At 28.6% G+C, this 16,121-nt stretch overlaps 1 protein-coding gene across 1 annotated transcript in view; it reads left to right on the top strand.

Annotated features, from left to right (window-relative positions):
- The window catches only part of LOC123011511 (zwei Ig domain protein zig-8-like), a 247,656-nt gene extending 233,568 nt beyond the window's left edge, over positions 1-14,088 (top strand). Inside the window, exons 5-6 of the mRNA XM_044408968.1 lie at positions 1,087-1,213; positions 13,793-14,088. Of these exons, the coding sequence (XP_044264903.1) occupies positions 1,087-1,213; positions 13,793-13,908 (243 nt within the window). The 3' untranslated portion in view covers positions 13,909-14,088. The remainder of the gene's footprint in view (positions 1-1,086; positions 1,214-13,792) is intronic.
- The last annotated feature ends 2,033 nt before the right edge of the window (positions 14,089-16,121 follow it).

Below are 16,121 nucleotides of genomic sequence, written 5' to 3'. Positions count from 1 at the left end.
TCGAAGAAAACCCAAGAGTTTCCATAAGAGAACTCGCTCATAAACTGACAAATCAGATTTGTCAAACCAACAATTAAACTGTATCCAAGCATTTTTTATTCACGCCTTTCCTTTAAAATTAAAATTCAGGCTACGCGACCAATTTCCTTATAAATATTTAAGATGTTTTTTGATTGCATTGTGTTACGCAAAATGTAATAAATAGTGATATACAGTATTTTTCATGTCAATTATTATTGTTTGGGGGGAAAAAAACATAGGTTTTCCATTTGAAAAACTAAATTTGGTAGCATTCCCGGTAACACCGGACGTGCTAAAAAAATTTGATACATTTATTAAGAAAGCCAAGAATGAATATTATTACTTAAATATTAATTTTTGGAAAAAAAGAAGTAAGTTTAGGTGTTATCAGCCGGGACGACTTGGACCGAACACCCTGTATGTTTTCTTTATAATTATTCAGTAAAGGTACAAAAACAATAAAAATCACAAAAAAAACGTTAAAGAGTGTTTATCTACTAGTGAAAAAAGTCCACTCATCACTCGTAAACTTAACCTTTTCTCTCATAGATAAACAATTTCTTTATCTTCTTGTATAATAATAACGAGTAAAAAGGTTAAGTTTACACGTGACGAGGTCACGAGTGGACTTTTTTCACGAGTAGATAAACAATCTTTATCGTCGTGTATAATATTTCGTTTTATTTTGTACTCACCTACCAGAATTTCTTGAATATAAACAGTAGATAAAAATTACTTTATTTCGCAAGACGATAAAAGAATTTCATCTACTAAAATTAGTTGATAAAATACAAACAATCGTTATTTCACTAGACGATAAAAGACTACTTTATCTACTGAAATTAGTTGATAAAAGCAAGTAAATGTAACAATTAATAAAATCGCTCAACATCGAAAAAAAAAGAAGAAATCGTTTTTCCTAACCATTTTTATTTGTTCTCAAAAAAATAAAGTTTATTTCTGCATAACTGTTTAGGTATAGAGGAGGAAAAGCTTGCTGCATCTCCTTGAATTAGCAATAATCGCCCATTTTAAATCCACGTCACGTTCTAACATATGTTTCAGAACCAATGGACTGATGGTTTAACGTCACGATTGCACATCACAAGTGCACATCTCTCTGATTCAGGGAACTATTCATGCGTCCCTACAATTGCAGCCCCTACAAGTGTTAACGTACACGTCATTAATGGTAAGCGGGCATGGAAAGCTTTTAAAGTGTTTTACAAATGGGACGGCAGGTTTAACTCTTTACTCATCAATTTTGCATCAGCCGACAACGCGCGGAATATATTTCAAATGTTTTACACTCTTTACAGAGTATTAACGGCGAGAGGCAAATACGGGATTGTGGTAAACGGAGTAAATATCTTACTTGGTTTCAAAGGCACGACTTCACACAATTAGGAATTAGGAAATACTAAAAAACCTTTCGTATATGTGAAAAAATCAAAAGGTTTCGAACAAAAGTCATGAAAAACATAAGGTGATTTGGGATTTGTCTAAAAAAATTATAAAACAGAGAACATAACTACATACTAGGTGAATAAAAAGTATGGAACCAAACGTTTTTCGCTTAAACTATTTATTTTTTGGAAAAACTAATTGATGAATGATAAAGCGCTATAAAAATGTAATGTTTTTGAGTTCTACAAAAATTTTTTTTTTCAAATGGCAACCCACTATAAAACCATTTTTCTCATGAAAGATATGATGAGGATTACAACTATTTACTTTATAGTTAATTTTTTCAAATTTTTTTTTACATAAATTGCAATTTTGACAAAAAAAATCGCATATTCAAAAACAAAATAAAATTTCGTACTCAAAATACTATCACATTTTTTATATTACCTTAATTTATATAAATTATTATTTTCTTTAGGCAAATGATTAAAAAATAAATCATTATTTAAAAATTCTGAATTATCATAACATTTTGATGACCTTAGCAGCAATACGGGTATATATTAATTTGAAATTTTTTGTTCGTGCCATTTAAAAATAAATTTATAAAAACCTCTATTTTTGGCCGTTTTATTTTTTTATAACAAAATTGTGTGGCAGAATACCTACTTATGTTACTGTATTTTTTTATGCAATTTAAATAATGCGTTTTTTCATAAAAAAATAAAAACTATTGAATTTTGCAATCCGTTACAAATACTCAAAATGAGATAAAAACTCTGTGTTACTGTGTGTGTGAGGTACTGTTTTAATTCAGGAACAACATCCAATTGTAAAAAACCCATTTGTTTACTGTTCTTAAAAATTCAATTTTTCTTTTTTTTATTTGAAAACTTGTTTGAACGGCTTTCCGTCTATACACAAGCGACAAATTATTCTGGTGGTACATTTTGGAACTGGCTAGGAACCGCCATCTACGCAACAGTAGAGTAAATAGTTTGAAAACTGTAATTTTGTAATTTTCTGTAAAAATACTAAAAATTGCAAAAATTTCAAATAAAAGGAATAATAATTTTGAATAAATTATGTAATATATTTTTTGTTTCTTCTCATTTACTGCAGTGCGATAGTCAAAATAATATATTATATCACCATAAAAATCTTCTCAACCGTGTTTTATATAACATTTTTTTCACTTCTAGCACATTTATGACCCAGAAATACAACGGTGAAAAATATAATCTTACTTAATGGACATGTTGCCTCAGACGTAACATATCGTAATTCACAACTAATATTTTTGTTAATTCACTATTACTTACAGTAATTAATTATTTACCTGAGTGTTAATTTAAATTGGAAGTATTTTTTATTTTTATTGTAAATGAGGTTGTGATTTTTCTCCTTCTGCATTTATTAATATGAAATATTAAATATTTGGTAAAATGACAAAGAAACTGCAAAAAAAAAGTGTTAACATTTGACTACTACCGATAGTATTTCAACATGAAATAAACCCATTTGATGTTTTGAAAGTTTTGACATAGACAGAAGAATTAGAGGTGCGATTATTCTAATGTTTTCTAATGAGACAGTTTAAATCTTTTTATTTGATTTTCTATTAACTTTATCTAGAAATATTTCCATTAGTACTTGTGATGGTAATAGTTTTAAATAATAATATTCCAGACATATTTGTATCAATGAAATACCCTCCAATATCAGTATTTACCCACCTTTAATCCATTATTGCCACTGGTCTATAATGAAAATAATTTCGAGCAAAAAACAACTTCACAACCTCCCGACAAACTAAATAATAATGGTATCTTTAACAACTAATAGTGAAAAAACAAACGTAAAGCCTTATTTGCAAAAACGAATATGTATTTTGGTATTAATCACAAAAATTCTTTGGACTTCTTTGTTGCATAACTAAGTACTTTAATACTGCTATTTAAATTGACAAACCAGCCAACCATTTATTTGCTTAATTTTTCCTGATCAACTTAAATATAAAAATAATTAAAACAAAGATTAAAAATAAGTTTGTATACAGGCTGTTTCAGCGAGTTTAAAAAGTCCATTAGTGACCTTTAAATGATAAAATTAAAAAAAAAAATATAGGACATTAATAGATACTAATCTAGTGCATCACCTAAAATTATTTTAATTATTTTCAACCATACCGCATGTCCCAAAAATAAATTACAATACAAACTTGTGTTTTTTTTAAATGAAACACTGTATGTTTCTTTGAACTTGTGGATGTAGCCTTTTAAAACAATGTTTTTACGCTAAACTTTTATTAGTCGATTTCGCTTAGTTTTTTTTTTGACGAAAACATCCCATTTTTAAAAATTTATTACACAAAAACTAAGACAGCTAGAACAATTTTTTCCTACTTAATGTTAAGAAGAAAGTACAGAATTTAAAGCTGTATCATTTTTTTAGTGTTTTGCATTTGTAAAGATTAAAAAATAAAGAAGTTTGTTAAAAGTTTAAATAACTTAAAAAATTTAAATATAACACCCCATTTTTTATTTTTGCATCTAATAGATTGATAAATTGTCTATCTAAAAAACAAACTTTTAATGTCTAGAATTGATAAATGAAAAGATATTTAACATTCAATATTAATTATAGCAACAATGCCTATCAATATCCGTTGATTTATCCAGAGATTGTAAAAGTCGACATAAATATTGCAATTCGAATTATTTTATTGTAAAAATAAAGAATAATGGATTCAGTTTAACACAAATGTGATTATTAAGTGATATTTCTTTCATCTCTTGTGCAACTGTGCACTTTTTGGCTACTGAAACAATAGTAATTATTTTCTTTAATGTTTAACGTTAAATATCTTTTTAGTTATTGATTATAAACACCTAAAAGTAAATATTATTAGAAACACAATTTAATAATCTTTTAAATTCAAAAACAATAAATAGGGTGTTCCTTTTAAATTTTTTAAGTTATTTAACTTTTAGCCCAAAATCAAGAGAAAAATAAACTTTTCTTTCTACTGAGTTAAGAATAATGAAGTTTTAATTACTGATTTGCTGATTTTAGCAAAAAATCCTTTCCTTTCCTTTGCAGTTTGGCATAAAAACAAAGATAATTTTTTTCCCTCTTCTAAACTCAATCCGGGGACATACTGTAGAGAATTGAATCTGTCTCAAATAGTGACGTTAAAGTTTCAGCCGTAATAACTTCGATCCTATAGATAATAAGGGGTTGGTTTTGCCCTTATGAACCTCAATAACCTATGGAGATTTTTCTGTTCTATCGAATAGAGTTGGTTCCATCGTCATACGACAATTAAAGGCCAAGATATTGATATTGTTTATGACAATAATTGTTAATTATTTATAAATTATTGATTAAAGTACGTAAATATGATTGTATTGTCACCGGAATTACGTGCGTATACAAAATTTCAGCTTGTTCGAACAACAGAAACTGTCTCAAATTGCAATGTTTAAATTTCAACCCTTTTTTCCTGTGGGAGACAGAGGGTTGTTTTGCCGTTAAAAACCTAGCAACGTGTAGGATTTTTTCTGCTTTATCGAATGGAATTAGTTAGTTAGTTAGTTAGTTAGTTCCATCGTCGTATTACAAAATTAGGGGCCGAGATATTGATAATTGTTGTTGCACTTGCACGAATGAGTAAGAATATAAATGCTACACCGCTCTGCTCTGCGGAGCGCCTTTCACTTTACCCCTACTTCGCGGCCGACTGTAATGCGACATGCGATAGAAAAAATTTGAAGCGATGGAAAAAAAGTTTCACTTTAAAATTATTACTTAAAGTAAATATTTTTTTATTGTAGTGTTGTGGGAATTACGTGTGCATGAAAAATTACAGTTTATTCAGCTAAATGTCAAAAACATAATTTTCTTGCATAGCAATTATGTCAATGCACCTACTTTGACAGAAAAACAGAATTTAAAAATGTAATTACAAATAAAATAGTATTAAAACCTCAGTGGAAATGGCATTACCCCTTGGGCTTTATACAATGTCAAGACTGCGCCTCTTGATCGAACATCTGAGCCCTTGGGATAATGATAAATTTTCAATTTTGCATGTAATCTACCTACATATGTAATCCTTTGGTATTATAGTAATAAAAAATCCATCAGAATTAAATGTTACATTCTTTAATTCTAAATGTTTAATGAATTAGGATTTACTTCATAACAGATTTTAAAGTTAATGTTGCGCGGTTTAGAATGTGAAATTCTTGTCAACAAGTGCGTAGCAATCAACACATTCTAAATAACACTTAATCTAATGCTCTTTTAAATTCGACTATGAAACTGGCCTTTAGCTTCAAGTTTTAATTTTTTTATTTTAAACTAGAACTGACTAATGTAACTTAAAAGGTGTAAAACTTGGTCATTAATGAAAGAGAAGAAACGGATGGCATAAACGGAATTTTTAAAAGCATTTGATTTATTGTAACAACTGACAGCAATGTATTACCTAAAAATAAAATTTAAAAATATTAAACGGAAATAAGAGAATGAATGATGTGGCACTAATGCTGTTTATACCAATACGAAATAAAAAACACCTGGAAATGTTCGTTCAGTAAAATATCAATTCCCTAAAATGGGGTGTACCAAGAACTATATTTTGTATTGTGATGTATGAGACACGATTTCAGGAAATTAAAATGCACAGAGATGTGACTTATTTTTTAGTTTTTGACAAAAGTCTCGCAATTTTTGAAAGAGATGCAAAAAAGATTATTCACACTCTTGAATGTCTCTTGTGTTGTATATTATAATAATCAAGATATGTTTATTTACTCAAGGGAGACCTCGGAGATGTTTCGCTGACACAAAATCTGAATTCACCCGTAAATAACGCTCATATGATGTAACCTTCATGACCCCATCCCAATTCACATGCTCTTCAGCAATATTAAACTTGCTTTACGAGGGTCTACAATTAATTATATGAACGAAACTAGCAGCAAAACTCCATTTAAATTTGCTGAACATATTTTTATTAAATAAACTGGACGTGTTCATATATTTCACATATAAAATTCTCCTAATCGATAAGAAAACTAAACAAATTAACTAAACCGTTGAATTTTTTTTTAATTTATTGGAGTAAAACAAATACTATACCAGGTGAATAAAAAGTATGGAACCTAACGTTTTTTGCTTAAACTATTTATTTTTTGAAAAAAGTGCTAAAGTACTATAAAAATGTGATGATTTAACAAGAATAAAATTTTTCAAAATTTCCTTTTATTTTTGAGTTCTACAAAAAAATATTTTTTTTTAAATGGCAACCCACTATAAAATCATTTTTCTCATAAAAGCTATACTCTAAGGATTACAACTATCTACTTTATTTTTAATTTTTTCAAAAAAATTTTTACACATAAATTGCAATTTTGACAAAAAAAAATCGCATAACTCAAAAACAAAACAAAATTTCGTTCTGAAATTACGATCACATTTTTTATATTACCTTAATTTATATTAATTATTATTTTCCGGAGGCAAATGATTAAAACTAAAACCGCTTGGCTCCATACTTTATATTCACCCTGTATAATTGGATGTTATTTTTATAAACCGAATTTACCATGCAGATATAATCTGTTGAAATATCGCAATTATTCCAATGCCAAGCTGAAATTGAGTGATTCTTAAATTTTTTCGCTAAATTTCCAGTTCCACAAATAATTTTCATATGCATTAGGTAATAAAGTGAATTTTTAAAAAATTAACGAATACAATTCATCTAACAAAAGATTTTTTAATTTTAATACAGAATTTTTAAATTACGTTCTTTAGTACATGCAAATTCACTTTGCAGAAATTTATTGCATTACATATTTATTGCGCCTTTTGCGTTTACTACATTCTAATATAAGTAGAAGATTAAAGAGTATTTTCACACTAGCACATTTTATATGTAGGTATTTAAATGAAAGATTTACATACTTTGACGCATACAAACGTTCATTATGGTCGCAGCATTTTATCTTTAAAATATAAATATACAGAGTGGAATTTTTAACTGGAATAAAATTCATAATTTGAATACAAGCGATTTTTGTAAAAATTTTATTTTTCCTTGCACATCATTTGACACATATGGTTTTTGCTTTCTGAAATGCACAGCCACCTATAACTTTTTTTTTTCAAATGTAATGGTATTACAAGTGACACCTCGTTTGAAAGGTCGTTTTGTTTTCTGACTATTTTTAAAGCCTACGTAATAAAAAAATAAGAACAAATTCTTAACTTGAATACTATTTAATGCAATAAATGTTCAAAATGGGCACAGTTCCTTTCCGAACAAATTACAAATCAAAAGTAACATGCATTTCTTATCTTTTGCAACATTTCGCGTGATTGGCCTAATTTTATTCCTAAAACGTTACTAAAGGCCCTCAATGTTCTTCGATTATGTTGCAAAACGTAAGGAATACATGATACAATCGTTTTGCAATTTGTCAGGAAAGGAACGATATCAATTTTAAACATTTGTTGCGTAAAATAGGATTCATCTTATAAAATTGGTTTTATTTTTTATCACGTAGGCTTGACAAAAAAAGTTATAGGTGGCTGTGCATTTTAAAAAACAGATAAACAAAAACCAAATGTGTCAAATGATGCGCAAGGACAAATAAAAATCGATTTGTTTCAGGATTTTTTACAAAAATCGCTTAGATTCAAATTATGAATTTTATTTCAGTTAAAAATTCCACTCTGTATTCAAATGAATGATGCCATAATAAAACACACATTTTACTACAGTATGAATAATAACAACTATGGTGTAACAAAAACACAATAATAAATGCAACTCCGATCTCAATTACCTTCACTCGGTCTAACACCGAAATCCTCTTTTAGATGAAAAGAGGATTATTTTATGTTTTTTGTGTTGCTGAATGCGAATTTAAAACTCATTTTACTAAATTGCACTTGAAATTCTGAAAATTGTTTTATATCTGATTTGCCAGGTCAGGTAGGAGCAGGTAAGTGTAACCAACTGGATTGTTATTTTTGACAGAATAAAACGTCAAAACAAATTTTTTGGCAATTTTTTTAATAACATAAATAAATATAATACACTCATCGCCAAAAAAGCAGAACACCCTTCTGGGTGATCATACCTTCTGGTATGATCGTACGAACTTAAAATTAACTTAAATGAAGGAATAAATAATTAAACATTTTTCATGAACTACAAATGTCTTGGATGTTTTTTTTTTTCTGGTATTTAACCTTTTAGCAGGTATATTTCTTTACCCGTGTGTAGCGATTAATAAACCTTTTAACAGGTATATTTCTTTACCCGTGTGTAGCGATTAATGATTATTGACACTTTAGATGTTGTTAAATCCTTTACTTGTATCGTTGTCGTGCCCTGCGTTTGTCATAATCACCATTACAATCAATTATTTCTTTTGAAAGAGGTCAAAAATAGATACAGAGTGTTTCAGAACTCGCGTCTCAGAGAAAAATGCCAAGTAAGATAAGTAAGGCTCGGATTATATTCAAAATGCATATTTGTTATTAAAAGGTAGGTATATCAACAAAATTATAAGTTTTCTATGCATATCTATTGTTTTTTGATTAAAATAAAGCAAATAGAAAATGCATAGTTTGCATATTTTGGCAACCTTATGCATATTTTAGGAAATATTGCATTTATTATTTTCTTTAAATCACAAATTTCTGATTAAACATTTCAGTTTAAGTTAAAAAATAGACAGTTTAATAAAAAAGATCCCATTACAAAATATGCTAAAGAGAAATCAACCGGTAATTCGTAAGCCGGACTCAAAAAATTATTATCCTACTGAGTGCTTCCTTTTGAATTCGTTTTATACAGGGTGAATATGTAGAAAGTATGGAACTAAACGTTTTCTTTTTATCATTTGCCTCTAGAAAATAATACTTAATATAAATTAAGGTAATATAAAAATGTGATCGTATTTTGCGAAAAAAAAATGTTTTGTTTTTGAGTCAAAATTGCAATAAATGTAGAAAATACTAAAAAAATGAATATAAAGTTTGATTTTTTATTGTTAAGTGAAGAGCATATTTCTTAATATCTTGTGCATATTTTTTTGAAAATACGTGCATATAAATGTGCATATTTTACAAATTTTTCGTGCATATAATCCGAGTCTTAAAGATAAGATATTATCCATTCACAAAGCTGTTGCCGCTAAGCAATATAACGAAGCCGAGGGTGACAGGTACCAGTGCACCCAAAACATTTCGCCCTCGATTTGGGTTGGATGACCACACTTTTTTATCCGAAGAATATTCTCATACACAATTATTATTATTAGCCGTAGGATATTAGGTACATGTATCGTATTTTTATTACTTATTTCATTTTATAAAACGAATATTTGTTAAGTATTTTTAAATAAATTTTAAAATTTAAGTCGTTACATTTTTGTAACCACTGATCCGGAATTCTACTTCTTATTTGAAAGCTTTACGTCACTATCTTCCTCTTACTCCGACAACATACAGTGACATGGAAAAACAAGAATGGACACATTGAGTAGGTACCTTGGATTTTCACAACAAAAGAAACAGGCACGAGTGTTCGGTTTGAAGGTGATTATGAAGATTTACAAGGGGTACGGTTTATGGCTTAGCGGCAACAACTTCGTGAATGGATAATACCAGGAATATAAAAATTCTGTCAAAAATTTTTTTGCATTTGGCATTTTTTGTCTATTTAATATTACCGATGATCTTGTATAGGTATGTTTTTTTATAATTATTCGGTAATTGCCAATAAAAGCCACAAATAACGTTTAACATAGTTCAATTCTTCTTTGTTAGAGTAGAAAAAAAAAACATGTAAATTATTATTTTTTCAACAAAAATAAATAGTGTCAAAGTGCATAATTTCGAAATTTTTGTATACAGTTTTTTTAATTTATTTCCATGTTCCTGGGATCTTATCTTACTTAGCATTTTTCTCTCAGACGCGAGTTCTGAAACACTGTGTATATTCACGGATGGCGAGCAAAATATTTTAACTACTAATGGAACTCGTCAAGAGAAAAAACTTTTCTATTTACAACCGTGCCGAAAGCACGTCATTTTTGAGTTAAAATTAAAAATAAGTTAATTAAATTTGATTTAAAATCGTTGAGATGAAGCAGTGCACTCCCTCAAAAGTAAGAAAAACTGCTACAGGAGCAAATGAATACTAATTTAGCTAAATATTATGCTGTAATATGCAGGATTGCCAACATTAAGATTACAAAAATACAAGAATTTTTTTTTCAAATTGTCAAGTGACACATAATATTTTGCTAAATTAGTATTCAATTCATTCTTCATTCTGTAGCAGTTTTTCTTACTTCTTTTAATATCAGATTCCCACATTATTTCATTTTTTTTTGACATTTCTACCACGTCTAGACTGTAACTTTGTTAGAATTTTATTTTATTTCAATTTTTGACTAAAAATAATGTGATTGTGAATAAAATAGCATACAAACCTTGACTGGCGTCTCTCGATCGCATATACAGGGTGTTCCGGAGCTCTGTATTTCTTCGATTACTTTGACAGTAAAGAAGATAACAAAATGCGGTTTCTTTTGACGATAAACATTCATTTTTTCTATGGTCCAAAAATATTTTTGGCATTATAGGTAATTTTTATACAGGGTGGTGCAACAAAGTTATATTTTTTCTGATAGAACACCAGGTATATTATGCGCTTATTTGAAAGAGTTTTTAATTCTAAGAATATCCATATTAGGTTTAATGGGTCTATCATGGACCGTTTATCATTTAAGGGCAATTTTATGAAAAAAAAGTACCATTTTTGAAAAATTACAACGGCTTTGCTAGAAAGAAAAAGTGAATAAAAACAATTGCAACCATGTTTACTGAGTCTGGTCCTAAATTATTATGGTAGAAATTCAATCAATATTTTGCAACTACTGCAGAGTGTTGACATTCGCAAAATATTACTTTATCGTGTAGAGCTTTTAATAAGCTTTCTAAAAAACCTAGGGTTTGGAGGTCTAAACCTTACCTTTTTTAGTGTTCACCCTTTAAACCTACAAAATTTTAATTTATTCTATTTAGCGTCAAAAATCAAGTAGGTTTGCGTTATTTCCTCTTTTAAAGAAATGCTTAAATTTAAAAAAATGTCAAGTGAGACGTTTTAAAACATCGTGCTACAAAAGACAGTTGAGGAGACTAAGAAAGTGTCAGATGTATTGGTTTAAAAACTTTCTAGAGTAATCTTTAACAAAAATAGTAATCCAAACAACTAAAGTTTAAATAAGAGAGAAACTGTTCTAATGTTGGTTCTTATGCCAAAAATAAATTGGGTGTTTCCTGCACATTGCCGAAAGTGAAATTGAACCCTAATTTAATCAAAGTACCTGTCAAGTCAAAGTTGCAATATTCGTCTGCGTAGTAGGTAGATTTAATAGATGTCGCACCCGCAATATTAATAAATAGGAAACGTGCAGAAGGCAGCGAAAGACCGAGACGAAACAAGGTTAATGAAGCGTATTTGGTGAGTGAATTGCGCGTAATTGCCGCCCCATTTGTACTTATAGGTTCAAAGTGCATGTACAGGGTGCTGCATTTTGGATGTCCGAATAGGGAATCTCCGAAACTAAGAGGTTTAGCCAAAAACGAGTAATACATTCTGGGGCTCATTTTTTGACAAAATAATATTGGTCAAAACCGCATCCCGCTATCGTCTTTTGTTTTCGACTTATAGACAAAAATTGACATTTTAGCGAAATCTAAAAAAATTCATATCTTCGTTATTATAGAAGACACAGATTTGAAATTAAGACATTATATTATTATTATATTTTACGTAGAATTTAATAATGTAGTTAACATTTTTTTCATTTGTTTGTTTAGCCGTAATAAAAAGCTTGTTTTTTTCTTATCTACAAAATATATATTTGTAGCAAATTATTATAATACATTTTTCGCAAAAAATTATCTTTGATTTTTGTTCGCAGCTGGCCATGGAAAAATGTTGCATTTTCAACCAAAAGGATTTAAACTATATTATATTCAACCAGTGTCACTAATGAAAGAGTTTTCTAAGTACTAAGTGATGAAAAAGATGCAAAATAAATTTTAAATCAACTTATTGGCGACTAATAACATTTCTTTGTTTTTAAACAAGCTAACATTATCATTGCAACTTCTAGTGATACATAGTGTGTTGTAAAAAAAAGCCGCTTTAATTCTTCAATAAAATATATTTTATATGACACAAAAATGACGATATGACTATTCAAATACCCAAATTCCGTCTATGTGGAACGTTATCCTACCTCCATTAGATCATCAAAAAAAATGTTTTTTTTAATTGTGTTGACTGTTGACACATTTGTTTTGGCTATTTTTGGATTTTTTAAAAATATGTAATAATTTTGTTCTGAGGCGCTCGGATATTTGTTCAATGCTTCTACCGTATCATATTTTTTAAATCTTTATAATTTTATCTATTTTTTCATCTATTTTACAGTTTACAAAACTCTTATTGATTATTATTTACCCATTTGGAGTGAAATAGTTTTTCCATGACCAACTATTATCACACAAAATATGTATTTCACTTTTTAAGTATAGTTATAAAAAAATATTTTGTTACAAATATATATTTTTTAGATCAGAAAAAAATAAGATTTTCAAAATTGCCATAGCCGCCTATGATTCCCATTTAAAAAAATACAAGTTTATTACGGCTAAACAACTGAAAAAAATTGTTTAACTACATTAATAAATTCTACGTAAAAAAGTGCCTGTATAATGTCTTAATTTCAAATCTGTGTCTTCTATAATAACGAAGATATGAATTTTTTTAGATTTCGCTAAAATGTCAATTTTTGTCTGTAAGTCGAAAACAAAAGACGATAGCGAGATGCGGTTTAAACCAATATTATTTACTCAAAAAATGAGCCCCAGAATGTATCACTCGTTTTTGGCTAAACCTCTTAGTTTCGGAGATTCCCTATTCGGACATCCAAAATGCAGCACCCTGTACAGTTAGTGGACAAAAAAAAACTGGGACAATCGAAATTTCTTACATTTTTATCAACCTTTTAATTGTCAAGATAAAGTCAAAACAACACTGTTGTCAGTTGTAATACCAAAAACATCTAAAAATTTGATTTGATGTTCGTAAGTGTCACACGTGTCATTTTTGTCTTATGTCATTAAAGTACACCTATTTGTTAGCAAGCCTGAATAAAGCGGTGCAAATTTGGCAAATCTGCATTTGAACAGTTGTCATTTTTGTCCCAGTTTTTTTGTACAACATAATGTCGTCCAAAACTGATTTCTTACAATGTTTCAGGAGAGCACCCAGCGGCTATGCAACACGGAAACAAGAACACAGCGCCGTTGTCTTTGTCGCTGCACTGCACCCTTGTATATAGTATCTCTGTCTTCATAATAAAACACATCAGATGAAACCTCTTGTAAATACGACTTTCATTTATCACCCCACAAGCCCAACAATCCTACCGTCATCACTTCCACTGTACTAAAATCCCAGTTCCATCTGTCATATTTTATCCAACTATGTATAAAAACAGATCTTTACTTTGGAAATTAACAAACTACAGCTTCACGATCCCACAAGAGTTACTTCCATCCTGTTGAAATAATTGTAAATTTCGTTGAACAATCATCATGTAGATATTATTTATAGAATTCACTTTTTGTATAAATAAAATATTAAATGGTATGTTTGTTTTATTTATTCCCCATTCTGTAGCAAAATTAAAAAAAAATAAAAAACAAAAACTATTTGAAGGGAAGAGAAGGGACCACCTACGAAAATCTACACTGGTTATTCATTAGTAAGTGAGTAAAAATAATTCTAGATATACCTAATATACAGGGTGCGCCAGAACTCGCGCCCCAGAGAAAATTTTTAAGTAAGGTGTGGAACCAGGACCATGAAAAAAATGTTTAAAAAATTTTGACAATTATTTTTTGACATTTGACATTTTTTTATATCTATTTAAGGATACTGATGATCTTGTATATGTTTTTTTACAATTATTTAGTAAAGGGACAAAAATTTTGCCACTAAAAGCCACAAATGAACAGAGTTACAATTTAGGATACAGCTTTCTTGTTTCCTCTTTTAATAGCCTATAGCAAAAAAACTTGGAAAATTATTTTTCCAACAGAAATAAATAGAGTCAAAGTGCAAACTTTAAACCCTTATAACTTCGAAATTTTTGTAGATAAAATTTTTTTAACATTTTTTCCATATTTCTTATCTTATATGGCATTTTTCTCTGGGGCGCGAATTCTGGCGCATCCTATATACAAGATGTTCCAGCGAGTTGAAAAAGTCCATTAGAGACCTTTATATTGTAAAATTTAAAAAAAAATGGATAGGACATTGATAGATACTAATCTAGTGCATCACCTAAAATCATTTTTAACCATACAGCTTATTCCAAAAATAAGTTACGATACAAACTTGTGTTTTTTATATGAAACACCGTATATTTCTTAGAATTTTTGGATGTAGCCTTTTGAAACAATGTTATATGCTAAACTTTTATTAGTCGATTGTGCTTAGTTTTAGAAAAAAGACGTTTTTTTGACAAAAACATGCATTTTTTAAAAATTTATTACACAAAAATTAAGACAGCTAGAACAAAACCTTCTACAAGGAAGAAGTTAAAGCTGTAGCAATTTTTTAGTGTTTTGCATTTGTTAAGATTAATAAATTAAAAAGTTTGTTAAAAGTTAAATAACTTAAAAAATTTCAATGGAAGACCCTATATTTTATTTTTGCATCTAATAGATTGATAAATTGTCTATCTAAAAAAATAAACTTTTAATGTCTACAATTGATAAATGAAAAGATATTTAACATTCAATATTAATTGTAGCAACAATGCCTATCAATATCCGTTGATTTATCCAGAGATTGTAAAAGTCGTTATAAATACTGAAATTCGAATTGTTTTATTGTAAAAATAAAGAATAATAGATTCAGTTTAACACAAATGTAATTATTAAGTGATATTTCTTCAATCTCTTGTGCAACTGGGCACTTTTTGGTTACTGAAAAATTAGTAATAATTTTTTTATGTTTAACGTTAAATATCTTTTTAGTTATTGATTATAAACACCTAAAAGTAAATAATTTTAGAAAGACAAGTTAACAATCTTTTAAATGCAGAAACAATAAATAGGTGTTCCATTAAAATTTTTCAGGTTATTGAACTTTCAACAAACGCCTTAATTTTTTATTTTTGCAAATGCAACACACGAAAAAAATGTTACAACCATTTAGCTTGTACCTTCTTTTTTGCGGTAGTAAAAAAATATTTCTAAACGTCTTAGTTTTTGTGTAATACATTTTTAAAAAGTGCATGTTTTCGTCAAACAAACCGTCACACACGTTTGTATTGTAACTTATTTTTAAGACACGCTGTATATCTGTCAAGGTCCTATATAATTTTTTTCTAATTGTACCATTTAATGGACTTTCTCAACTCGCTGGGACAGCCTGTATACATACAGGCTGAATATAAAGTATGGAACCAAGCGGTTTTATTTTTAATCATTTGCCTCCAGAAAATAATAATTAATATAAATTAAAGTAATATAAAAAATGTGATCGTATTTTCAGAACGAAATTTTGTTTTGTTTTT

Source organism: Tribolium madens, unplaced genomic scaffold (genome assembly GCF_015345945.1).
Source record: "Tribolium madens isolate multiple individuals breed KSU strain unplaced genomic scaffold, Tmad_KSU_1.1 Scaffold_91;HRSCAF=231;Tcas5.2_LG7, whole genome shotgun sequence".
Taxonomy (NCBI): Eukaryota; Metazoa; Arthropoda; class Insecta; order Coleoptera; family Tenebrionidae; genus Tribolium; species Tribolium madens.
The sequence above is the reverse complement of the archived record's forward strand: the minus strand, read 5'-3'. Positions and strand labels throughout refer to the sequence as shown.